The 24,743-nt window shown below is 63.4% G+C and overlaps 2 protein-coding genes across 3 annotated transcripts; both read left to right on the forward strand.

Annotated features, from left to right (window-relative positions):
• Window positions 1–1,271: 1,271 nt before the first annotated feature.
• On the forward strand, window positions 1,272–14,063 carry ADCY6 (adenylate cyclase 6). Its single transcript, XM_063359134.1, has 22 exons — window positions 1,272–1,437; window positions 2,087–2,912; window positions 4,571–4,720; window positions 4,811–4,932; window positions 5,039–5,150; window positions 5,232–5,359; window positions 5,868–6,026; window positions 6,131–6,272; window positions 6,374–6,502; window positions 7,134–7,159; window positions 7,260–7,407; window positions 7,768–7,865; window positions 7,946–8,033; window positions 8,111–8,227; window positions 8,296–8,454; window positions 9,174–9,349; window positions 9,436–9,465; window positions 10,030–10,159; window positions 10,260–10,523; window positions 11,354–11,558; window positions 13,111–13,235; window positions 13,333–14,063. Exons 2-22 carry the CDS (start codon window positions 2,088–2,090, stop codon window positions 13,459–13,461), a joined length of 3,462 nt encoding a protein of 1,153 aa, XP_063215204.1. The 5' UTR covers window positions 1,272–1,437; window position 2,087; the 3' UTR covers window positions 13,462–14,063.
• Window positions 14,064–14,628: 565 nt separating this feature from the next.
• Window positions 14,629–24,205, forward strand: CCNT1 (cyclin T1). Of its 2 annotated transcripts, XM_063358983.1 has the most exons (9): window positions 14,629–14,880; window positions 15,859–15,940; window positions 16,247–16,375; window positions 17,252–17,312; window positions 18,671–18,733; window positions 19,126–19,171; window positions 21,477–21,640; window positions 21,989–22,059; window positions 22,442–24,205. In XM_063358983.1, the coding sequence occupies exons 1-9, from the start codon at window positions 14,705–14,707 to the stop codon at window positions 23,861–23,863; spliced, it is 2,214 nt and encodes a 737-aa protein (XP_063215053.1). In that variant the 5' UTR covers window positions 14,629–14,704; the 3' UTR covers window positions 23,864–24,205. The 2 variants fall into 2 exon arrangements, with proteins under 2 accessions (XP_063215053.1, XP_063215054.1); XM_063358984.1 differs by lacking the exons at window positions 14,629–14,880; window positions 15,859–15,940; window positions 17,252–17,312 and having other exon boundaries at window positions 16,306–16,375.
• The last annotated feature ends 538 nt before the right edge of the window (window positions 24,206–24,743 follow it).

Raw genomic sequence — 24,743 nt, forward strand, 5'->3', positions numbered from 1 at the left:
CGGCGGCGGCTGCTAATTAATGATTAATCAGCCCTCCCCGGGGCCCAGCGCTGCGGCGGGGGGGGCCGCGGGGCCCGGCGTCGCCGCTGCGGGGTGGCCCGGGGTGGGGTGGGGGGGGCTCGGCTACGGATGGGGGGTGCCAGGGCCTGACCCACGGACACTCGTGGGGTACGGGCGGAGGTGCGGGGGGGGGGGGGGGGAGGCGTGGACCCCCCTGTGTGTGGGGGGGTGACCTGTGCCCGCCTGGGCAGGGAGTGTATGGGGGGGCGTGCAAAGGGGGGGGGGCGTGTGGGGTGTGGGTGCAAGGGTGGGGGTGAGTGTGTGCGTGTGTGTGAAGGGAGGGGGGGGCGTGTGTGAAAGGGGGTGTGTGTGCGAGGGAGGGTGTGCAAAATGCGTGTGTGTGCACGTGTGTGCGTGCAAACCGGGGTGTGTGTGTGTGCGCAAGAGGCTGCATGTGCGTGCGGGGTGTGTGTGTGTGTGTGTGTGTGTGCGTGCAGGGGGGGCGTGCACGCGGGTGTGTGTGCACACAAAACGGGTGTGTACGTGTGCAAGGGTGTGTGTGTGTGTGTGCGTGTGCGTGGCCGGGGGGCGTAGGTGTGTGTGCAAGGGGGGGGCCGTGCGTGTGTGTGCGTGTGTGTGTGCAACAGGGTGTGCACGCGCGTGTGTGTGCAAGGGGGGGGGTAACGTGGGCGCAAAACGGGTGTGTACGTGTGGAAGGGTGTCTGCGTGCGTGTGCAAGGGGGGGTGTAAGTGTGTAAGGGGGGGTGTAAGTGTGCAAGGGGGGGTGTAAGCGTGCAAGGGGGGGTGTGTGTGCGCGTGTGTGTGCGCGTCCCTGCCAGGGATGTGTCGGGGTGCGCAGGGCGGGCGTGCGAGTGGGGGGCGCTGGGGTGCGTGTGCAAGGGACACACTCAAAGGGGGGGGGGGCGTGTGCGCGGGGGGAGGGGGGGGGCGGCTGCCCCTGTCCCCGTTGTCCCCGCCGTGCGGGTGCAGCGGGGGTGTGTGTGTGTGTGTGTGCGTGTGTCCGTGTGTCCGGGTGTGTGCGCAGCCCCGGGGGTGCCGGTCCGCCCCTGCCCGCGCGCGCGCCCGCCGCCCCCGCCTGCCGCCCGCGCCTCCCCCGCCGCACCGGGCCGCACCGGGCCGTTCCGGGCCGTACCGGGGCCGCCGCCGCCGCCGCTGCGCCTTTAAGGCCGCCGGTCGGGAGCGCCCGGGAGAGGATCCGGGCGGGGGGGGGGGGGGCGGGCACCGGCCGGGGCGGGCCGGGGCCGGGGCCGGGGCCGGGGCTGGGGCTGCGGCCGGGACCGGGACCGGGGCCGCCACCGGGGGCCCGGCCTGAGCGCGGGATGGGGCGGCGGAGGCGCAGCGCGGCCGCCGTGTAGGAGCGGGCGGCGGCGGCGGCGGGGCCGTGCCGGGGCCCCGCGGGCGGCGGCGGCGGCGGAGGTGAGCGGGGCCGGCCGGGCGCGGCGCGGGGGGGGGGGGGCGGGCAGCGGGGTACTGCGCGGGGCCCGGTGCGGCGCGGAGGGGGGGACACGGACCGAGCTGAGCCCCGGGGGGTGCCCGGTAGCGGCGGGAGGGTCCGGGGGGCCGTGCCGGGCTCGGCGGGGCTCGCCGCGGGCCGTGCCCGGAGCAGGCGGGTAGGGAGGCGGCCGCCGCCGGGGCCGGCCCTTCCCGGGCGGCCGATCCCCACCTCCGTTTGCCCGCGGCTGGGACCGGTTGCCACGTCCCGTCTGGTTCCCGGTGCCCCGGGGGCCGGGTTGCCCGGTATGGGCCGTTGGCCGCCGTTCAAGACAAACAGGGCCGGGACGCCCGGGACGGTTCCAGCTTTGCCGCAGGTCGCTGCGCTGGGAAGGACGGGCTTGGGGCGGCCTCGGCAGGGCCAAACACTAGGACACCGGCACCGGGCACCTGCAGGGGCCATGGGGCTGGTGGGGGAATTGGGGCTTAGGCTCTGCGTCCCCCCAGGGTGGGACACCAGGGCCCTTCGCTGCCAGCTGGGAAAAATGCCGCCTCGCACCCCCATGGGCACCAGGGTCCCTCTGGGGGCACGGGGGTGGGGGACCGAGCGCTGACCCCCTCCTGGCGCCCGCAGCATGTCGTGGTTCAGCGGCATCCTGGTGCCCAAGGTGGACGAGCGGAAGACGGCATGGGGGGAGCGCAACGGCAAGAAGGGCACCCGTCCCCGCGCCGCCCTCTGCGGCCCCCGCTACATGAGCTGCCTGCAGGACCCTGAGATGGAGCGGGGCGGGGGGCCCCCCCGGGGGCTGCACTGCACCTGGCAGGAGGACCACTATGGCAAGAAGGGGCCTGCGGGTGACCTGGGGCTCAAATCGGTGGACCTGGGCTTGGAGGACGGCGAAGCCAAGGGGCCGAAGGGGGCCGGGGGGCGACCATCGGCCGGCGAGTGCTGGCGGCGGCTGCTCCAGGTTTTCCGCTCCAAACGCTTCCAGTCGGCCAAACTGGAGCGGCTTTACCAGCGCTACTTCTTCCAGATGAACCAGAGCAGCCTGACGGTGCTGATGGGGGTGCTGGTGCTGGTCTGCGGGGTCATGCTGCTCTTCCACTGCCTGCCTGGTGCCCCGCATGTGCCGGTGGCCGCTGCCTTGGCGAGCGCCACGGCTCTTTTCCTGCTCCTGATGGTGCTGTGCAGCCGCAGCGCCTTCCCCCAGGACTACATGTGGGTGGTGAGCTACGTGGTGCTGGGGCTGCTGGCCGGGGTGCAGGCGCTGGGGACGGTGGCCGTCGCGCCCCGCAGCGCGGCCGAGGGCGTCTGGTGGAGCGTCTTCTTCATCTACATCACCTACACGCTGCTGCCGGTGCGGATGCGGGCGGCCGTGCTGGCCGGCGTCCTCCTCTCCGCCCTGCACCTCGCCATTGCCTGGCACCGCAACGCCACCGACCCCTTCCTCTGGAAGCAGGTAGGGCTGGGGCGGGGGGGGCACACACACGGGGGAGGCTGCGCCGAGGGGGTCCTGCCTGCCTGGGTGTGGGGTGGGGGAGGCCTCGGGTAGGACCCCCCCATCCCTGTCCCCGTCGGTGGCTCCCCGAGTCCCTCTCTGCAAAATCGGGCTTTTCTTGCCCATGGAAAATTCTAGATGCGGGAGGGGCCCCTCGGCTGCCCCGTGGCGGTGGGGGTCCCCTGCCAGGGTGCTGTGGGTGCTGCCTGTGGCATGGCCGGGGGTCGCTCCGCTGCCGCAGCCCCGCACCAGGGGTGAGGGGGCCCCTTGTCCCAGCGGGGCTGTGCACAGACCTGCCATTGTGGGCTGTGCTCGGGGGGGGGGGTACCCACAAAGCCCCTGTTGTGGTGCCGGCGGAAACCCCCACGGGGTTGCCCGGGCTGCCGGGGCACCAGGGCAGGGGGGGTGGCTGCCACCCGGAGGGGCTGGGACCCTGCCGGTGTCCCCTGTCCTGCCTCCCTGCCGGGGTGGTGGGTCCTCCCAGTGGGGTGCTGCAGGCACAGGGGGGCACTGGGGGGTCCCGCTGTGTTCCCAGCCCCCAGCAGGGCCTCGCTGCGTTGCATGCTCTTCCTCGCATGGGGCCACCCATCACCCTCGCCCTGCCTGGCCGGGGCCGGGGCCACGTGCCGTCCCCATGGGACGCAGGGCGAGGAACGTGATGCCGGGGGGGCCAGGGGGCCGAGGCCAGGAGGGCTTGGGGTGGGGAGGTCACGGGAGGGGAAGCCCCCCTGAGCGGTGCCCACCCCATGGGGTGGGAGCGATGGGGCTGTGGCCCGTGGCCGAGGGGTGCAATGGGGCCGGCGGGTGGGTGCCCGGCCCCCGCTCCCAGCCCAAAGGAGCGCTATAAATAGCCCTGGCCCCGGTCCCAGGGGACAGGGACAGGGACGGGGAGGGGGGGAAACCGCAGCGCTCCCGCTGCAGCCATCTCCGCTTCCCGGCCCTCCCCCGGCTTCCTCCGCTTCCCGAGGGCCTGCGGGGCCTGGCTGCGTCCCCGCTTCCCCCCGTATCCCTGGTCCCCATGTCCCCCCTGCCCCAGGTCCCTGCATCCTCATATCCCCCCTGCCCTGGATTCCCAGGTCCCTCCTGCCATGGTTTCCAATGTCCCCAAGTCCCCATGTCCCCCCTGCACTGGGTCCCCAGAAACCCCTCCGGTTCACCCTGCCCTAGTCCAATGTGTCCCCAGGTCCCCTCTGCCACCCCTGCCCTGGGTGCCCTGGTCCCTGCGTGCCCCGGTCCCCGTGTGCCCCAGTTTCCTGCGGCCCCGGTTGCCCTGTGTCCCCCTGCCCTGGGTCTCCAGGTCCCCTGTGTTACTGCAGCCCCCCCTGCCCTGGTTTCCCACGTCCTTAGGTGCCCCACACCCCCCTCACCCTGGTCCCCTCTATCCCCATGCCCCTGCATCCACCCTGTCCTGGGTCCCTGCACCCCCACGTCCCCCTTGCCCTGGGTGCCCAGGTCCCCACATGTCCATGCCCCATGTTCCCCCCCTGCTCCTCCTGACAGCACCCCCCCATACCAGAGCCAGGGTTTTGGGGTGCAGAGGAGGGTGGCAGAGCCAGCCAGGTCTCACCATGGGGCCAGGGGTCCCCGGGTGGCCGCACTGAGCCCCCCTCCCCCATCAGCTCAGCGCCAACGCCCTCATATTCCTCTGCACCAACGTGGTGGGGGTCTGCACCCACTACCCGGCTGAGGTGTCCCAGCGCCAGGCCTTCCAGGAGACCCGCGGCTACATCCAGGCGCGTCTGCACCTCCAGCGCGAGAACCGCCAGCAGGTGAGTTGGGGGTCTTGGGATCTCCCGTGCTGGGCTGGGGGGTCTGGGGGGGGTCCCGGTCCTCTGCTAACGGGGCGGTGCTGGGGTTAGGAGCGCCTGCTGCTCTCGGTGCTGCCCCAGCACGTGGCCATGGAGATGAAGGAGGACATCAACACCAAGAAGGAGGACATGATGTTCCACAAGATCTACATCCAGAAGCACGACAATGTCAGGTACGGAGGGGCTGGGGGGAGGTGAGGTTTGGGGGAGCTGTCACCAGCCGAGGGGATCCGGGGTGGTGTGTGGTCCCTCCCCAGCCCATGCTCTTCCTCCTGGCAGCATCCTCTTCGCGGACATTGAGGGCTTCACCAGCCTGGCCTCACAGTGCACAGCCCAGGAGCTGGTGATGACGCTCAACGAGCTCTTCGCTCGCTTTGACAAGCTGGCGGCGGTGAGCGGTGGGGCAAAGGGAGGAGTTGGGGGCGGGGGGGGCTGCTCTTGGAGCCCCCCTGACTTGCCCGTCCTCCCCCAGGAGAACCACTGCCTGCGCATCAAGATCCTGGGGGACTGCTACTACTGCGTGTCGGGGCTGCCAGAGGCGCGCGGGGACCACGCTCACTGCTGCGTGGAGATGGGGGTCGACATGATCGAGGCCATCTCGTGAGTGGGGCAGGACAGGGGGGTCGCACCCGTCCCTGCTGCTGGCACAGCCCCGGTGCCACTGCAACCCCGGGGGGGGCTGTGCCTGACCCCGGTGCCAGCATGTCCCCGGTGCCGCTGCAACTTGGGGGGCTGTGCCGGTCCCTGGTGCTGGCACATCCCCGGTGCCACTGAAGCCCTGGGGGGCCGTGCCCAGCCCCGGTGCCCCTCTGTCCTCGCTGGCTTTGGGGACCCTCAGGGGTCCTCCATCCTCACTGGCATCAGACATCCCCCCCAGATCCCTCCCTTTGCAGACCCTTGGAGACCCCCCCCCCCATCCTTGGGGAACCCTTGGGAATCCACCCCATCCCACCCCAGTGCCGGCATGTCCCTGGTGCCACCGCACCTTGGGGGGCTGTGCCGGTCCCTGGTGCTGGCACATCCCCGGTGCTCAGCGGCCCGGGGACGCAGGGCCTTGGGGTGGGGGACGCGGTGCCTCGGGGTGACGCGGTGCCGGTGCCGTCCGCAGGCTGGTGCGCGAGGTGACGGGGGTGAACGTGAACATGCGCGTGGGCATCCACAGCGGGCGGGTGCACTGCGGCGTCCTGGGGCTGCGCAAGTGGCAGTTCGACGTCTGGTCCAACGACGTCACCCTCGCCAACCACATGGAAGCGGGCGGCAAAGCCGGGTGAGCTGGGATGAGGGGGGGGGGCTGGGCTGGGGTTTGGGGGGGGGGGGGGGAGGGGCACAGGGCAGGGGTTGCTCAGCGCCTTCATCCCCCCCCATCCCCAGGCGCATCCACATCACCTGGGCGACGCTGCAGTACCTGAACGGTGACTACGAGGTGGAGCCGGGCCATGGGGGCGAGCGCAATGCCTACCTCAAGGAGCACAACATCGAGACCTTCCTTATCGTCGGCTGCAGCCAGAAGCGCGTGAGTTGGGGGGGGGCGGGGGGGGGAACACGTCAGGGGGACACAGAGGGAGGAGGGGGGCACCCCGGGGCCACCCCTCTCAGGGCCACGTCGCCCCGCAGAAGGAGGAGAAAGCCATCCTGGCCAAGCTGCAGCGGGCTCGCGCCAACTCGACGGAGGGGCTGGTGCCGCGCTGGGTGCCTGAGCGCTCCTTCTCCCGCACCAAGGACTCCAAGGCCTTCCGGCAGATGGTGAGCGGCTTCGCGGGGGGGTGGGTGTGGGTGTGTGTGTGTGTTCAGCACAGGGGCCCCCACCGCGGCGGTATCGGCCGCTCACCACCTTTCCGCGGCTGCCATGGGCTTCCCCTGCCCTGCCCGCAGCTCTCGCGTGCTTCCTCCCGCCTGCTCCAGCCCATGGCCTCGGGGAGCCCCCGGGCCTCTCCCCATCCTCACCGGCCCATGGGGACCCCCAGCCGTCTCCCCCCCCCGATCCTCACCAGCCCTTGGGGATCTCCCCCGTCATCACGAGCCCAAGGGGAGCCCCAGGCGTACACCCTGTCCTCACCAGTTCTTGGGGATCCCCCCTGTCCTCACTGGCCTTGGGGACCCTCAGGGCTCCCCCAGCCTCACTGGTGTCAGACATCCCCCCCCCCACCCCAGGCCCCTCCCTCCTCCCTTTGCAGACCTTTGGGGACACCCCCCATCCTCGCCAGGCTTGGGGAACCCTCAGGAATCCACCCCATCCTGGTTACACCTGGGACTCTGTCCCCCATCTTTGGTGGCCTTGGTGACCCTTGGGTGCCCCATGTCCTCATCATCTGTGCGGGTGCCCCCCATCCACGCCAGTGTCCCTGACACCCCCACCTCCCTTGTGTCTCCTCAGGGCATCGACGACTCCAGTAAGGACAAGTAAGTGTCCCTATGCTGGGGTGCCCGGGGTGTCACAGCCAGTCCCTCCCTGGGGCAGAGCCGGTGGCCTGGAGGGGTCCTGACCCACCCGTGTCCCCAGCCGTGGTGCCCAGGAGGCCCTCAACCCCGAGGATGAGGTGGATGAGTTCCTGAGCCGGGCCATCGACGCCCGCAGCATCGACCAGCTCCGCAAGGACCACGTCAAGAAGTTCTTGCTCACCTTCCAGACGCCCGAGCTGGAGAAGAAGGTGGGGGTCCCTCTCTCCCAGCCCTGCGGTCCCCTCTGTCCCCTGAAGTCTCCTCTGTCCCGGCCCCATCAGCACCTTGGTTCCCCTCATCTCACCTCCATTCCCTGGGGGTCCTCCTTGTCCCCCTTCATCCCATCCTTTCCATCCCTTGCGTCCTCTCTGTCCTGGCCTCGTGGTCTCCTCCATTCCAGCCCCTGCGGTCACCTCCACCTTCTCCGTGGGTAATCTCTGAACCCTCTAATCTGTGGCGTCCCCTCCATCCTGCTGGCTCCGTGGTCCCCTCTGCCCTGGCCCCTCCATCCTCCCCGTCCCCCCTGTCCCCCCCCGGCCCAGCCCAGCTCACCCCTCTCCTCCCCACAGTACTCCAAGAAGGTGGACGACCGCTTCGCTGGCTACGTGGCCTGCACCCTCCTCGTCTTCTGCTTCATCTGCTGCCTCCAGATCGTGGTGTTCCCCCAGTGAGTGCCACAGCCCCCCCCAGACCCTGGTCCCCGGCCCCCTGCTCCCCCCAGGTGCTCATGGCCACCTCTCTCCCCAGCTCCCCACTGATGCTCGGTGTCTATGTTGGCATCTTCATCCTCCTTGCCGCCATCCTCTTTGTCTGCGCCGTCTACTCCTGTGTCACCGTGAGTACAGGGGTGATGGGTGTGGGGGGACGCGGAGGGGCTCGGCCATGCATGACGGGGTCCCTCTCCATCCGCAGCTCTTCCCCGCTGCCCTGCAGCGGCTCTCCCGGAAGATTGTCCAGTCCCGCGCCCACAGCACCGTCATCGGGGTCTTCACCATCCTCCTCGTCTTTATCGCCGCCTTCGTCAACATGGTAGGGGCGTGGGGTCGGGGGCTGCGGGGGGCTGTGGGGCACTGGCTCACCCCTCTCTCCCCTCCCAGTTCCCCTGCAGCCGGGTGTCCCTGCGGGACTGCGCCGCCCGCGAGCTCAACGTCACCCCTGAGGCTGTGGGACCCTGCCAGCTCCGGGCACTCAACTTCTCCCTGGGGACCCCCGCGGGCCCCTGCCACCGTGACGGGCTGGCCTGTGACTTCCCCGAGGTGAGTGGCCATGGGGCACTCATGGGTGCAGGTCTCCCACGGGTGCAGGGCACTGGGATGAGATCCTACCTGGGTGCCAGCGTGGGTCCCTGCCGGTGCAAGGTCCTCCTTGGGTGCTGGTGCGTGGTCCCTGAGGATGCAAGATGCTGGCAGAGGGTCCCCATGGGTGCCATGTCCCCCGGGGTTCTGGAAAGGAGTCCCCACGGATGCAGGGTGCCAGCGTAGGTCCCTGTGGGTGCAAAGTCCTGCATGGGCACTGGCACAGGGTCCCCGAGGGTGCAGGGTGCTGGCACAGGGTCCCTGCAGGCACAGTATCCCCGAGGATGCTGGCGTGGGGTCCCTGACAGTACAGGGTGCCAGCGTGGGGTCCCTGCAGGCACAGCATCCCCCACGCTGCTGGCATGGCGTCCTCAAGGATGCAGCGTCCTGGCGCAGGGTCCCTGCAGGTCCCATGTCCCCAAAGGTGCTGGCACAGGGTCCCCAAGGGTACAGGGTGCTGCAGGTGCAGCATCCTTAAGATTACAGGATGCTGGCACGGGGTCCCGGCAGATACAGGGTGCTGGCATAGGTCCCTACGGGTGCAGAGTCCTCCATGGGAGCTGGCGCAGAGCCCCTGAGGGTGCTGGCAGGGGGTCCCCGTGGGTGCAAGGTGTCCCCATGGGTGTGGGGTGCTGGCAGGGGTTCCTCACGGGTGCGTCCCCGCCGTGTCTCTCCCGCAGTACTTCAGCTACAGCGTGGTGCTGAGCCTGCTGGCCTGCTCCGTCTTCCTGCACATCAGCAGCATCGGCAAGCTGCTGCTCATGGTGGCCATCGAGGCCACCTACCTGGTGCTGGTGGAGGGGCCCCAGGCCGCCCTCTTCGACAACGCCGACCTGCTGGTGGTAGCTAATGCTCTGTGAGTGCCCGGTGTTCCCCCCTCGGGGGTCCCCACCCTGGGAGCCACATCCCCACCCCACTAACCCCCGGCTCCTCTCCCCCCAGGCCCTCCTTCAACATGACCCAGGGCGAATGGTGAGCGGGGAACTGGGACCAGCAGGGAACTGGGACCAGCGGGATGAGGGTGGGCAGCAGCAGGAGAGTCCCTTGTTGGGGGTCTGTGCTGCGAGGGTGGGTGCAGCTTTGGGGGCCGGGTGCAGCTTTGGGGTCCCTGGGTCGGGTTCGTCTTTGGGGTTGGGTGCGTCTTACAGGGTGGGTGCACCCTTGGGATCCCTTGGGTGGGTGCATCTTAGGGTATCCCTCAGGTGGGTGCGTCTTTGGGGTCTGGGTGCAGGTTTGGGGTCCCTGGGGTGGGTGCATCTTCTGGGGTTGGGCGCAGGTTTGGGGTCCCTGGGGTGGGTGCATCTTCTGGGGTTGGGCGCAGGTTTGGGGTCCCTGGAGTAGGTGCGTCTTTGGCGATCCCTCAGGTGGGGGCATCTTAGGGGTCTGGGTGCAGGTTTGGGGTCCCTGGGGTGGGCGCATCTTCTGGGGATTGGGTCCATCTTTGGGAATCACTGGGGTGGGTGCCGTCTTGGGGTCCCTGGGGTGGGCACGGACTCGTCCGACACACCAGCTCAAGCGGGTGGGGGCTGCCCACAGCCCGGCAGAGGGGAAGGTGGCCCTGCGGTACGTCACCCCCGTCATCCTGGCCGTCTTCGCGCTGGCGCTGTACCTGCACGCGCAGCAGGTCGAGTCCACCGCCCGCCTCGACTTCCTCTGGAAGCTGCAGGTAGGACCCGGGGACGAGGGGCCGGGACCGTCCCCTTCCCCGCACCCTGGGGGAGCCGTGGGGCCCCGGTGCGGCTCCTGCATGGCGCTGTGCGACGCAGGCGACGGGCGAGAAGGAGGAGATGGAGGAGCTGCAGGCCTACAACCGGCGGCTGCTGCACAACATCCTGCCCAAGGACGTGGCGGCACATTTCCTGGCACGGGAGCGGCGCAACGACGAGCTCTACTACCAGTCCTGTGAGTGCGTGGCCGTCATGTTCGCCTCCATCAGCAACTTCTCCGAGTTCTACGTCGAGCTCGAGGCCAACAACGAGGGCGTCGAGTGCCTGCGGCTGCTCAACGAGATCATCGCCGACTTCGACGAGGTGCCGGGGGGCGGAGTGGGGGTGCGATGGGGTGGATCGTGGGGATGGGGTGCTGGAGAGGCTAAGCAGCAGCGTTCATGGAGCCATGAGATAGGGTGCAGGAAATGGGGCACATGGGGTGCTGGAGGGGCCACGGAGCTCTGTGCATGGGGGACCAGAGGGTGAGATGCATGGGGGTGGGGTGCATGGGGTGATGGAGAGGCCGTGGAGCAGCGTGTGTGGGGTGCAGGCGACGGGGTGCAGGGGATGGGGTGCACGGGGTGCTGGAGAGGCCGTGGAGCAGCGTTGATGGAGCCATGGCATGGGGTGCAGGAGATGGGGTGCACGGGGCCCCAGAGAGGCTGTGGGACAGCATGTATGAGGTGCACAGGGATGGCGTGCAGGAATACGGGGTGCCCAGGGTGCCGGAGAGGCCGTTGAGCACCGTGTGGGGGGATGGGGTACATGGGGTGCACGGGGTGCTGGAGCAGCGCTCATGGAGCCCCATGGGGTGGGGTGCAGGGGTTGGGGTGCACAGGGCCCCAGCGAGGCTGGGGAGCACCGTCCGTGGGGCGTACAGGGATGGGGTGCAAGAAGACGGGGTGCACGGGGCGCCGGAGAGGAGGCGGAGCCGTGTTCACGGAGCCGTGGGATGGGGTGCACGGGGCCCCAGAGAGGCTGCGGAGCCCCGTCCATGGGATGGAAGAAGACGGGGTGCAGAGGGTGCTGGAGAGGCCGTGGAGCAGCGTGCGAGGGGCTTGGGGGAGAGACCACGGGAGGGGGTGCGAGGAAGATGGGGCGTACCGTAGAGGTGGGGGTGACACCACCCTCGCTGTTCCCCCCCGCCCCAGATCATCAGCGAGCAGAAGTACCGCCAGCTGGAAAAGATCAAGACCATCGGCAGCACCTACATGGCGGCCTCGGGGCTGAACGCCTCCACCTACGACCGGGAGGGCCGGAGCCACATCGCAGCGCTGGCCGACTACGCCATGCACCTGATGGAGCAGATGAAGTACATCAACGAGCACTCCTTCAACAACTTCCAGATGAAGATCGGTGAGCGCCCCGTCTGCGGACATCCCCCCCCCTCCCACCCCCCCCGGCCTTCCCCGTCCATCCCGTCCCCCCCTCAACGCGCCTGCCCTCCGCACGCGCGGCCCCCGCACCCCCCCCGCTGCGCCCCCAGAGCCGCACACGGGCCCTCGCGCGCCCCCTTTGCCCTCGCACGCCCCTCGGCGCACGCAAACCCTCACACACCCCTTCCCCTTCCCTCCCCACTTTGTGCCCCCCTCGGCCCTCGCACGCCCCTTTACACGCTCCGTTGCCGTCGCACACCCGGCCTTCGCACACCCCTGTAGTCCTTGCACACACAGGCCCTCACACCCCCCCCGCTTTGCACACCCCTTTGCCATTGCACGCCCCCGCGTACGTCCAAAGCCTCTGCGCGCCCCTTCCCCTTTGCCCACACCCCCCTTGCACGCCCCAACCCTTGCACACGTAGGCCCCCACGCTCCCCTTTGCACACCTAAACCCTTTGCACACCCCTCTGCACCCCCAAATCTGTCGCCCACCTCCTCCCCTTTGCACCCCCCTTAGCCCCTGCCCACCCCTTTGCCCTTCGCACACTCCTTTGCACACGCAGACCCTCTGCACAGCCTTCCTTTTTGCACGCGCGGCCTCCGCACGCCCCTTTGCACGCACAAGCCCTTGTGCACCCCCTCTGCTCGACCCGTGCCCGCTTTGTGCCCCCCTCGGCCCTCGCACGCCCCTTTACGCGCTCCGTTGCCGTCGCACACCCGGCCTTTGCACACCCCTGTAGTCCTTGCACACACAGGCCCTCACACCCCCCCCGCTTTGCACACCCCTTTGCCATTGCACGCCCCCGCGTACGTCCAAAGCCTCTGCGCGCCCCTTCCCCTTTGCCCACACCCCCCTTGCACACGTAGGCCCCCCCCCACCCCTTTGCACACCCAAACCCTTTGCGCACCCCTTCGCTTTTACACCCAGGGCCCTCACACGCTCCGTTGCGCAGGCCGGTGTTGCACGTCCCTTTTAGTCCTTGCACCCGCAGGCCCTCGCTCCCCTTCGCACGCTCCTTCTGCGCCTCCAAACCCTTTGCCCACCCCCCTCTTTGCTTCCCCCCACCCACCTCGCCCCTCGCACGCCCCTCTGCGCGCCCCTCGGCCCTCGCACACGCATTTGCACGTGCAAATACTTTGCACGCCCCTTCCTCTTTGCACGCCCCTTCGCCGTCGCGCACTCCGACGCATGCATGAACCCTTGCACGCCCCCTCCCCTTGCCCCCCCCCCCCCCCGTTACCCCTTGCACACCCCTTTGCCCACTCCTTTGCCATTGCCCGCCTCCCCCCCTTTGCACACCCCTTGGATGCCCATTTGCACGCTCCTTTGCCCTTGCACGCTCACTTGCACGTACAAACCCTTTGTGCACCTCCTCCCCTTTGCCCCTTTACACCCACAAACCCCTGCCCACCCACCCCCCCTTTTTCCCCTCTCCCCCCCCCCGCCCCATGCCCTCGCCCCCACAGCAGAGGGGGGCTGTGACACTCTGTGTGTGTGTGTGTGTCCCCCGCCCCCTCCCTCCCTCCAGGCTTGAACATGGGCCCGGTGGTGGCGGGGGTGATTGGGGCGCGCAAGCCCCAGTACGATATTTGGGGCAACACCGTCAACGTCTCCAGCCGCATGGACAGCACCGGCGTCCCCGACCGCATCCAGGTCAGACGGGGACAGGGAGAGGGGGACAGGGGGCCCCCCGGGGCCCCCCCCAGACCCCCCCCCCTTCCCCCCTCACCCCTCTGTCCCCCTCCATCAGGTGACAACGGACCTGTACCAGGTGCTGGCGGCCAAGGGCTATGTGCTGGAGTGTCGGGGGCTGGTCAAGGTCAAGGGCAAGGGGGAGATGACCACCTACTTCCTCAACGCCGGCCCCGGAGGGAGTTAGGGGGGGCCCCCCCCGTACTGTTTGGGGCGGCCCCCCCGCCCCCCCCCCCCCGCCCTGGGGTAGTGTCCCCCAGGCTGCACCGGGGTCAGGCAAAAAAGGAAAAACCTCCAAAATCTACATATTTTAAAAAAAAAAAAAGAAAGGAAAAGAGGAAAAAGGGAGAAATGGACACAAGGGAGGTGGCTGGGGGGGGGGTGGTGTGTGTGTGTGTGCCCCCCCCGTGCCCCCCGCCCCCAGGCGCTGTGTTGGGGGGGGGGTTTTGCAGAGGAGGGGGGTTTGCAGAGGGGGGGTCGGCGTGCAGCTTCCCCCTTTGCTGAAATCCCCCATGTGCCAAAGAGGGGAGATGGGGCCGGGGCGGGGGGTGGGGGGTGGTTTGGGGGTCTCCCCAGCCCCCTCCATGTGCCAAATTGAAGTGCCGCCTGCCTGGGGGGGGGGGGAAGGGGGGGGTGCAGGCAAAGCACCTCCGTGGCCCCTCCCAGACCACCCCGGGTCCTACTCCCTCCCGGGGGACAGCCGGTGAGGGGCGAGGCGGGGGGGGGGGCGCAGCTCCCCTCCTTTTAAATGCAAAAAAAATAATGAAGTGACTTTTTTTCATTTTCTTTTTTTTTTTTCGTTTGTTTTTTTTTTTGGCGGGGCGGGGGGGACGGGACACGGGGGGACGGGGGAGGGGGCGTAGCCCGGGGGAGGGGGATGTCGCGCCCTCCCCCTCCACCCCCCCCCCAGCACCGACCTGAGGTACTTTGTCCTTCGTGTGTACAGATAAATTATATATAAAACTCACTTTGGATACGAGCTGTGGCCTGGCTTGTGGGGCGGGCGGGGGGGGGGGGGGGGGGCGCCGAGGTTCCCAAGGGGCCCATGCCCCGGGAGGAGGGAGAGATCCTGGGGGGCGACCAGGCGCCGGGGGGGGGGGAAGGGAAGACCCTGGAGCGACCCTGGCCCGGTCCCGTGAGGCGGCCCATGCCCCGGGAGTGGGGGGAGACGGCGCGGGCTGGGGGGGGCCGGTGCCGGGGATGGGCGGCGCCGCGGGGGCTGACGGGAAGCGTCGGGGGGGGCGTGGCCACTGGCTGCCACGCCCCTTAGCGACGCTAGTGCGTCAGAACGCGCAGGCGCGGCTGAGTGCGCGGGTGCCTCCCCCGCCCCGCCCGGGGACGCCGCGGTGCGGGCGCGCTGCCGCCCTTGTGACGTCGGCGCGCCGTTGGCGTCCGTTTGTGCGTGCGTGCGCGCGCGGGCGCAGATCGCCATGGAGGCCTCGGCGGGCGGCGGGGCCGGCGGCGCGGCGGGGCGGCGCTGGTACTTCACCCGCGAGCAGCTGGACCGCAGCCCCTCGCGGCGCGCCGGGCTCGATCCCGACAAGGAGCTCTCGTACCGGCAGCAGGCGGCCAACCTGCTGCAGGACATGGGACAGCGTCTCAACGTGTATCCGGCCGCGCTAGGCCGCGCGGCCTGCGCTCGGGTACTGCGGCCGCGGGACGGGCCTGGCCGCCGCGGGGACAGCCAGGCCCGGGTGCGGGGAGGGCCGGGGATGGCCGCGGGGAGAGCCGGGCCCGTTTTCGGGAGCGGGGACGGTTATGCCGGGGTGTGGAGAAGGCCAGGCCGGGCCCGGGAGCGGGGAGAGCCGGGCCCGTTTCAGGAACGGGGAGGGCCGAGCGCGTTTTGCGACCGGGGAGAGCCGAGTGCGTTTCGGGAGCCGGGATGGTTATGCCGGGCTGTGGAGAAGGCCGGGCCGGGCCCCAGAGTGGGGAGAGCAGAGCGCGTTATGGGACCGGGGAGAGCCGGGCCCGTTTCTGGAGCGGGGACGGTTACGCCGGGGCGCGGGGAAGGCCAGGCTGGGCCCGGGAGCGGGGAGAACGCTCGGCTCGGCTTTTTTGGGACCGGGGAGAGCCGGCCCTCGCCGCGGGGAGAGCGAGGTCCGTTTCAGGAGTTGGGGAGAGGTGTGCCGGCGTGCGAGGAAGGCCAGGCCCGGCCCGGGGAGAGCCGGGCCCGTTTCAGGAACGGGGAGAACCGGGTCCGGCCTGGGAGCCGCGACGGTTATGCCGGCGTTTGGGGAAGGCCAGGACCGTTTCGCGAGCGGGTAGAGCCGGCCCGGCCGCAGGGAGGGCTGGGTCCGGCCAGGGGAGAGCCGGGGTCGTTTCAGGAGGGGAAAGAGCCGAGTGCGTTTTGGGACCGGGGAAAGTCGTGCCCATTTCGGGAGCGGGGAGAGTGAGGTCGGGAGTAGGGAGAGCTATGCCGGGATGCAGGGAGGACCAGGTCCGGCCCCCGGAGCAGGGAGAGCCAGGTGTGTCTCGGCAGCGGGGAGAGCGAGGCCCGGCCCGGTGCCAGTGGGATGAAGGGGAGTTGAGCGTATTGCCCAGGGGTTGTCGTTGGGGTTGTGTGTTTCCTTAACAACTCCGTCAGCTCCCAACTCACTATCAACACGGCCATCGTGTACATGCACCGCTTCTATATGGTGCAGTCCTTCACCCAGTTCCACAGGAACGTAAGTGTGCTGGGGTCTGGCGGGGGGGTGGTGGTGCCGGGAACCCAGCTCCGCTCCTGCTGCTGCCTGGTGGCCAGCTCAGGGGTGATGCGGTGGGACCGACCCTGGGGAGGGGGCTTTGATAAGGGAAGGGTGGTTTGTAGCTGTCGGTAGTCACCAGAGACCCTTTTCCCTCTTAGTGGTGTTTGGACTTGCACGGGCTTTCTTTCCTAAAGGAGTATTTGTTTTAGACTTGAGAATTAACCTAATTTATTTGTTTTAATCTTGAACTTACTAATTTTTTTAAAAATTGTGTTTTCTCTGAAGTCGGTGGTACCGGCAGCTCTGTTCTTGGCAGCCAAGGTGGAGGAGCAGCCTCGCAAGCTGGATTACGTTATCAAGGTAGCACATGCCTGTCTGCATCCCCAGGAACCTCCTCTAGACACCAAGAGCGAGGTAAGTGTCGAGATCGGAGAACTGGGCTCTGATGTGAGGAGCAGAGGCACGAGGAATGGGAATGGCGGAAGCGTGCTACATCCTGAATTGCGTGGCTACAGCGTCTCGTTAAATCGGGTTCAGCAGTACCCGCTCTCTTAAGCGAGCGGCTGGGTCCTAGGATGGTCAGTGACAGCTTTCCAATTCGACTGCTCCTACACTACTGAGAGCTTTTTGGCTTCTGTACAGCAGAAGGCTTTTCTTTCCTGCTCTGTGGCAGCCTCTCTTCTGTTCTCCTCTGCTGTGCTGCTGCAAATGTGACTCAGATGTGCTGTATAACAGTGTCTGCGTGAAAAGCTTCTGAGGAGGGCATGGATGTTGGCTGCTGCGATTGAGTAGTGCCTGTGGCAGAGCAGAAGGTGGTGCGTGCAGTTTGGTTCTGTTCTGTCCCCACACGTTTAATGGTGGGTTTATTAAAAACGTTGTCGATTCCCCATCTCTTGAGGCAGCCCACCTTACCTGGAACTGAGCAGCCAAACCTACTGAAAAGGGGCAGCTTTATCCAGGAAAGCTTAAGAAAACCAAAAAAAGCAGCTAATTCCTCTCCTGTACTGCTCGTATAGCCATCCCGTGCAGTGCGAGGGACCAGGACTGAGAGGGCCACTGTGGATCCAGAAGCAGCAACCCCCTAGCAGAAGCACTAGCAGGGGAGCGGCTCCGCCCCAGCGCTCTGCTTTCTCTTTTCTGGCAGGGAATCTGTGCCAGTTCCCCCAGTGCAGATCGGCATAAAGATTCCCCTTTGCTATTTTTGCCTCCCTGAGAAAAGGGTGTTAGAAATGTGCAGGCTTTATACGGAGTGCCTCATCGTGAGTAACTTGCCTGTCCTCTCAACCCCAGGCTTACCTGCAACAAGCCCAAGACCTGGTCATTCTAGAGAGCATAATACTGCAGACCCTGGGTAAGTTTTTCAAAGCGGACGGGCTGCCACACGAATCCCAGACCCAGGAGTGTTCCGCAGAGCGGAGAGCCTAACCGCACAGTCTTCTCCACAGCTGGAGGGCAGATGTACCAGTGGGAGAGCAAGAGTCCAGGCAACAAACTCTATTTTTCGCACCCACTCCTTCTGTTTTCCTTTTAACGTCAGTTTTTTCAGGTGTAACTTGTGTCAGGTTCAATGCTCAGAGAAATTAAAGCGTGGAAGTGTGGCTCGTCTCTTTTTTTTTTTCCCCCCCACAACAGGTTTTGTACCGCTTGGACGCCGGTCACTGTCTTCCGTTGTGCTGTTGAACTCGATAATGCTCTAGTCCTGTGGCCAGGAAGGAGTTTGCACTGAGAGATGTCTAACAAAACCTGGGTTGAAAGTTAATATGTTGATCATATAGTTGAATGTGGAAAAAAAACAACAGTTTTGGGGTTTTTTTTGAAAGTAGAAGCTGGAGCCTACACTTAGGGCTGTGGCTGTTGGATCTGGTATCATGTTCCTTTCTAAAATGTACTGTTAAAACTTGTTTTTACTAACGTGTATTCCATTTCAGAGGCAGTTTGTAGGTAGCGTTCCACGCCAAAATACTCAGTGGGCCTTTGTTGTTTCTGACTCGGTTCGGAGCAGATGCCAGTAGTCCCTCACTCGCAAGGGGACAGGAGGGGCAGGTGCCTCGATGGGTCGCACGTGCCGCCCTGGCAAGACAGTGGCTAAACTGTGAGCCCAGTTCTGCAGCGACTCAGTTCTCCAGTTGCCTTGTAACATCTCAGTTCTTCTAGAACGTTCCACGTGGGAATAACCAAATCTGTTGCACACATGGACCAATTTGAATTTTTTTTTTTCTTTAAAACATAATGCCCAAACTGAATAGGAAACTGAAGGGAGGATTAAGTTCAGTTGTCTTTAGTGCTGTAGGCTCCTTCAAAGGGGAAAACGTCTGCTTCCTCTTAGCTTTTTGGGTGACAGAAATTCCTTTGAGCAGATGCCATTGTCTTCTCCTTCCTCCCAGCTGCTGTAAGAAGCTTTGTCCTGCTATTTTTAAAATCCTTAATAGTTGTTTTGTTTTCAGTGAGGTCTTTCAAGCGCAGAAGTCATTTAGCTGCTTGGAGGTCTGGCAGCAGCAGCGACCTTCGGGTTTTGTGACTGGAGAACTTGAGTCTTCTGGATGCAGGAAAATGGGCTCCTCTATTCCTGCTTGCCTCCAAGCAGAGAGCAGGAGCTGTAGGAGGGAAGGGGAGAAGGCCTTGTCCCCCAGGAGCAGGAAACGTGAGGTTCGTAGATCCGTGGGGGCGTGCCGCTGGTTTTCTGATGCCCCTATGTCTGTGTTCTTCCAGGTTTTGAGATCACTATTGACCATCCCCACACCCACGTGGTGAAGTGCACGCAGCTAGTGCGAGGTAAGCGACGTCAGATGTCGGGCGCTTGTGGCGTCTCCTCCGTGTAACCTCAGCTCGATAGAGATGAGCCATGAAAATAAGTTGTAGTGTTCAGCCGGGACTGCCCGAGAACTGGCCTGCAGTCAGTCTCCTTAATAACCATAACAAAATATGTCAAAATAGAGGCAGTTGCAAGTGACTGACATGATGTTGTGGCTCTGATGAACCACGCAAAGCTCTCTATGTACAGTAATTTCTAAAATCCTTCTAGCTGTGGCGTGGGGTTAGTCGAACTGTGCTGGGTGCCTCATTGTGTGCGTGGTGGCGAGAGGCCCGTGGTTCTTGTATTAAAATACAATAATATTTGTCAGGATACGTAGACTAACGCCCTGTTTTTTCCTTTTCTCTTCCAGCCAGCAAGGACTTGGCGCAAACTTCCTATTTCATGGCTACCAACAGGTTATTATTTTACAATTGATTCATATTTGACAAGAGGGTCTTATCTGGAGGAGATGTGCTACTGGTGACCCCTGGGGTATCGGTCAGCCTGCGAGCAGCCGGGGATCGGTTGGTTTGGTTCAGGAAGGGCAGGAACCCTTTCTCCTGCCAGCTGCTGGTCAAGACCAGCTGCAAAATCAGCCATATAAGCGAGGCAGATGGGATGCTCAGGAACTTTTTTTGGTTTTATAGGCAGTTAGACAGTTACGAAACTTAAAAAAAATCCCAAACAAAAAAAAAACCCCACAAACCAAAACAAAATGGTAGACTTGAAACAAATATATACATTTTGACTTGCTTAGTACCTAGGTGTAAATTGGGTGCTGTGTGTACTGTCTACAGATAACGGTCTGTGCCCCAAAGAAGGCTGATCTAGAGTGGAAAGGGTGAAAAAAGGGTAGTTGGATGCAGGTATGAGGTGTTACAAGAGGTGTTACAAGAGAAAAGGATAGCCCCGTCTGGACAGACAGTCCTGTAAGCACAGTCTTGGAAAGCAGAAAAGCCCCTAGGTTTTTTTCACCTTGAGAGGTCTGGGTAGTTTTGTGACTCGATTTTTTCACTGCAAGGCTGATACCAGCCCTTGTGTTGGGACTTAACGACATGGGGTTTGTTTTGTTTTGTTTTTTTTAAATTTAATCTCATGGATTACCAGTTTCAGCCAAATCACGGAGACAGTGTTTGGAATGGACCGAGCTGTGGCCATAGGAAATCTTGTGGTTTTGTGAAAGAGCTCGCAGAATTGAAAGGATGGGAGAAAAAGGTGATTTAGGTGCTAGCAGAGGTGAAGCTGCAGGGTCAGCCAATGCCTCCGAGCCATGAATGTGCGTGGCTTTGGGTGAGTCGTTTTCTCTCCTCTCTGCCATGAGAGGTGCTCCCGGCTCGCCTCCACGGCGTGCTGGCAGAATTGTTTGTTGAAGGTGCTCTCCAGCTCCAAAGGGCACCGTGTGGGTTTCCTGCATAAACTAGCGTCAAGGGAAGGTGGTGTTAGTAATGTGTGGGTAAATGCATCCTTGAAACGTGTTTTATCCCTGCAGCAATAATTGCAAAACCAAGGAATTATAGTTAAGGTTATACTTGAAAGAAATCCAGGCAGAAAGTGAGAAACGCAGCCAGACAGCCTCAATTTTGCCTTAAAGTGATGCCATGAAGTGGCTGATTAAGGTGCTTAAGTGATGAACTAGATTTATCAGGTGTAGCTACAGATGTTTGTCTTTTATTTCCTTCTGCATCATAACGAGGCAGAGTTAAGGCTCTTTGTGCACCTTAACTTCACTTTTGGCTTGGGCAGACTGGATAAAGGCTCTGAATTTCCTGGGTTTGACTTCTTGGTGTGCGGATAAATACAGTATTAATGAAATGGCTTCAGACTTTTTTGGCTGTAGATGCGTATCTCTGTCTCTCTGCATCACATTGATGGAAAAAATGTTTAATGAGCCGAGCATGGCGAAGAAATGCAGACAATGCCATCCTGCGGCTGCGCGTAGGTGCTCAGTGGCACCATTTCCATCAAGCGCTCCTTGAAAGGGACAATTCATGAGCGTGACAGTGGGGAAATCCTGCGCTCCCCTTGCTCTCCCAGTTTCTAAGGCTCAGTGGAGCTGGTGTCCCTGCAGGTAGAGAGTAGGATGCTTTCTTAGGCCGTCGGTTCTCCCATTCTCATTGTTACCTAGACCTCCTAGCAATGACATCCAAGCAGTCACGTGGCAAATTAATTTACTAATGGAAAAGCTTGATAGTCAGCCAGGCTCCCTTTTAGGTGCTCCTGAGTCACTCCAGCATGTAGTGCTATTCACAGCCGAAGCTTCAGTGCTCTTCCTAAAAATCATTTGGGAAAGACCAGACCCTTCCTAAAAGCCAGAGAGGGTCGGTTCGCTCCTTGAACGCCATCCCAGGAGTTGCGCTTGGAAGCATCTGAGTTTCTTCTCAGATTGAGCGGAGCCCACAGCAGAGGCGGGGGCTGGCAGGAAACCCAGCCCTTGGCTTTCTCCCTTGGAGGAGGACTTGAGTGGGGCGGCAGCAGAGCCTTGAGTTGACAGAGTTGCCTGGACCCAAATTATCTGCAGCAGAACAGGGAAGGAACAAGCAAATCGGTGGAGCGGGATAGAGACGCCTGTAACAGTAGGGTTGTACTGGGGGAGGAATGGCAGGGACTTCCCCACCACGTCCATCTCTTGTGCAGCGTCTGTTCAGTGGGCGATTGTGAGTGCTGAAGTTCAGGCTTGGGAGTTCATGGCTTTCTGTTTCTCTCTCCCTGCTGGTGACTCAGCCTGCACCTGACCACCTTCAGCCTGCAGTACACCCCTCCCGTTGTGGCCTGCGTCTGTATCCACCTGGCTTGTAAGTGGTCCAACTGGGAGATCCCAGTCTCCACGGACGGGAAGCACTGGTGGGAATACGTTGATGGCACTGTAACTCTGGAGCTCTTAGATGGTAAGTTTTGGAGCGAGGTTTTCCCCCCCCAAAAAGGCTCTTACGTTCTTTTGGCATCCCTGTTCCTGGGTCTGCCGTTAAAACACGGCCACCAGCCGGGTCGTAGACTTCAGGTCATGCCAAGGTTTCCAGTGCAGCAGCTTCTGTGGTACAACAGAGATGGCAAAAAGTGCACAGTGAGATGAGTTTAAATGTGGTCAGTGATACTAGTTGTCAGTATTTCTCCTCCTGGAGTAGCTCCATCTCAATCAGTAGCTCTGTTATCAGTAAGTAGGGGGTTGCCCTGATGGATTAGTGCTGGTCTCCCCACCTCTGACTCTCTCGCTTGGGTTTGTGTCTCCTCTGCAGAACTGACTCATGAATTCCTGCAGATTCTTGAGAAAACACCCAACCGGCTTAAACGTATCAGGAACTGGCGGGTAAGAATCTGCTTTGGACGGGGGGTGCTTGCAGGAGAACACAGGCGCTGATGTATTTCTGTGTGGCATCTCCGGTATGACAATGTGAGACAGCGTCTGAAGGGCGTGTGTGTGGGGGGCAGTCTGAACGCTCTGTGTCTGCAAAATGTTGCTTCGGCGCTCGAGTTCGTCTGTTCTGAATTAACTCTGTAGAGACCTCGGTTTTTCAACCGCACTGGGAACCCTGCTTCCAAGTGGTTGGGTCTTTTCCCACAAGGAGGGCTTGGGGGCAAAGTGGATCTGCCTTTAAATGAGAGCTTGCGCTGTACCGTGTGAGTTGCTTGCACCGAACCAGCTCTGGTGACAGCCCAAAGTAAATGTCTCGTCGCTGCTTTTATTCCAGGCCTCTCAAGCAGCCAAGAAGTCAAAGGTTGATGACCACGGTGAAGACGAGAGCCTGTCAGAGCAGACAATCCTCAATATGATTTCCAGGAACAATAGTTCGGACATGAACATTGCTGGGTTAATGAGCATGTCGACATCCTCCACTGCTGGAGCAGGGCCGTCTCTGCCAGCCACGGCGGACTCACCCAGCGACCAGAGCGGTGCCGATATGTCCCAGTCTGAGCACTGGCATCCTCCAGCCAAGCTGGAGATTGGCCAGAGTCACAGGACTAACGAAAGCTCGTCGGCCTCTGAGCATCCTTTACAGCAAGATGGCGCTGGTTATCAGAAGCAGAGCGGCAAGAACGCCCCAGCAGCCAAAGTGTCGCTCAAGGAGTACCGGGCCAAGCATGCCGAGGAGCTGGCGGCCCAGAAGCGGCAGCTGGAGAACATGGAGGCCAACGTGCGGTCTCAGTACGCCTACGCCGCGCAGAATCTCCTCGTCCAGCAGCAACGGGAGAGGGAAGTCCAGCAGGACAGCAACCCCTCTCCGATCATCCTGAAAATCCCCATCGGTGGCTCGGAGAACCTCGAGCGTCCTCCCGCCCCTGAAAAGAGTGACAAAGCCTCGGCTCTGAAGCTGAGGATCCCAATGGCAGGTGGAGGTGGGGAGAGGCCACCCCTCTCCAAGCAGGAAGAGATCAAAATGCGGATCAAGGTGCCAACCGCCGCAGAGAGGCTCGGCTCCTCGGATGAGAGCGGTGCCAAGAACCGGGAGTATAAGGAGAAGCACAAGGGCCACTCTTCCAACCACCACCACCACCACAACCACCACTCTCACAAACACTTACACGCCCAGCTTGGCGCCGGCCCCAGCAACGTGGCCACCAAGCGCCCCGGAGACTCTAAACACAGCATCCAGCCCAGCGCCGTGCCCCACAAAAGCTACGCTCCCCCGGCCTCGTCCCGCAAGAGACCCCTGCTAGAGGAGGCGCCAGCCGTGGCCACGGCCGGAGCCCACGAGCACCAGCCCAAAGTCAGCAAAGTCTCCAAAGGCCCCGCCATGCCCTTCCCTTACCCCCACCTCCCCGGGGCCGCCCACCTCCCCGGCCACAGTTCGGATGTGGGCAACCTCCCTTTACCCCAGGCCACCAAAGCCCGGGCTACCCACGGCAAATCGGACAAGGGTCCCACCGGGGCCAACGGGCACAACGCCAACCAGGCCAGTGACTACCAGGATACGGTCAATATGCTGCACTCGCTGCTGAGCGCGCAGGGCATGCAGCCCACCCAGCCCCCTGCCTTCGACTACCACTCGTACGGCGAGCTCTTGAACCCCCGGGCTTCCACCAGCTCCAGAGCCCCGGCCAACACGGACAAGCCCCGACCACCCCCCCTGCCCTCAGAACCTCCCCCCCCGCTCCCTCCCCTCCCCAAATAAAGCCCGTTTTTACTACTGAGCCCAAGCCCAAACCTGGGCTGCCCCTGCCGGGGCGTGAAAGGGCTTGTTCGATCTCCACTGCCTCACGAAGAACTATTTTATTATAACTTTTATTATTGATATTTAGAGCGCGGAGTTGTTGAAGCTGTGAAAGGATAAGAAACCCTTTCTCTGTTCCTTGCTCCTTCCCCCGTTGACTTCCAGTTAGTGGCGGGCTCTGTCCCTGCTAGAACTGAAGCCCCCTCTGGGGAACACACATTGTGGGGGGGGCCTTGGGGGGTATTTAAAATATGTCACAGAAAATTTAAGACGTTTTACAAATAATTTAAGCAGTAACTTATATCCTAGTGTTTTGTTTATTTGAATTTTGTGGTGCTGCAGGGGACCCCGGTGAGGGTTTGGGGTGGTTTGTTGGGTGGTTCCACTCGCGCTGTTGGCGACAAGGAGCAGGTTCAGGAGCTTTTTGGGGGATGGAGGGGAGGAAGCGGCGCGAGGGGAGGGCTGGGGGGGTGATGGGACCCCAAGGGCTGTGCCCACAGGGTGACAGGAGCGGCTCTACCTGCTGTGGGTCCAGATTCCTCACTCCAGAAGCTGCTCTGGATTTGGGATCCCGCCTCTGTCCCACCACTCCCGCTGGAAACCCCAGTGGTGGTGGGGCTTGGGGTGCTGGGGGCTTTCGGTGGCATTTCGGGGTGGCTGAGGTGAGGGACTGAGGGCTTTTGGCCCAGGGCATGTACCCCCATGGCTGCTTTTTGAGGGGGGAGAGCGTCCAGCGGAGCCACCCCTTGTGGGCAGCGGTGGGTGCTGCCGAGCCCATGGGGTGGTGTTGGGCCCGAGGGTGCCCACCCCGGGGCTGGGTGGCCCTGGTGCCACTGCGGGC

This window comes from Chroicocephalus ridibundus, chromosome 24 (genome assembly GCF_963924245.1).
Source record: "Chroicocephalus ridibundus chromosome 24, bChrRid1.1, whole genome shotgun sequence".
Taxonomy (NCBI): Eukaryota; Metazoa; Chordata; class Aves; order Charadriiformes; family Laridae; genus Chroicocephalus; species Chroicocephalus ridibundus.

What these genes read in the sequence shown, in the direction of transcription:
- CCNT1 (XM_063358983.1), top strand. Translation starts at nt 14,705, where the DNA reads ATGGAGGCCTCGGCGGGCGGCGGGGCCGGCGGCGCGGCGGGGCGGCGC. An exon ending in GTGCACGCAGCTAGTGCGAG is followed by an intron (nt 18,734 to 19,125) that starts GTAAGCGACGTC and finishes TTTCTCTTCCAG; the next exon opens with CCAGCAAGGACTTGGCGCAA. An exon ending in TATTTCATGGCTACCAACAG is followed by an intron (nt 19,172 to 21,476) that starts GTTATTATTTTA and finishes CTGGTGACTCAG; the next exon opens with CCTGCACCTGACCACCTTCA.
- ADCY6 (XM_063359134.1), top strand. Translation starts at nt 2,088, where the DNA reads ATGTCGTGGTTCAGCGGCATCCTGGTGCCCAAGGTGGACGAGCGGAAG. An exon ending in CAGAAGCACGACAATGTCAG is followed by an intron (nt 4,933 to 5,038) that starts GTACGGAGGGGC and finishes TCCTCCTGGCAG; the next exon opens with CATCCTCTTCGCGGACATTG. An exon ending in GACATGATCGAGGCCATCTC is followed by an intron (nt 5,360 to 5,867) that starts GTGAGTGGGGCA and finishes TGCCGTCCGCAG; the next exon opens with GCTGGTGCGCGAGGTGACGG.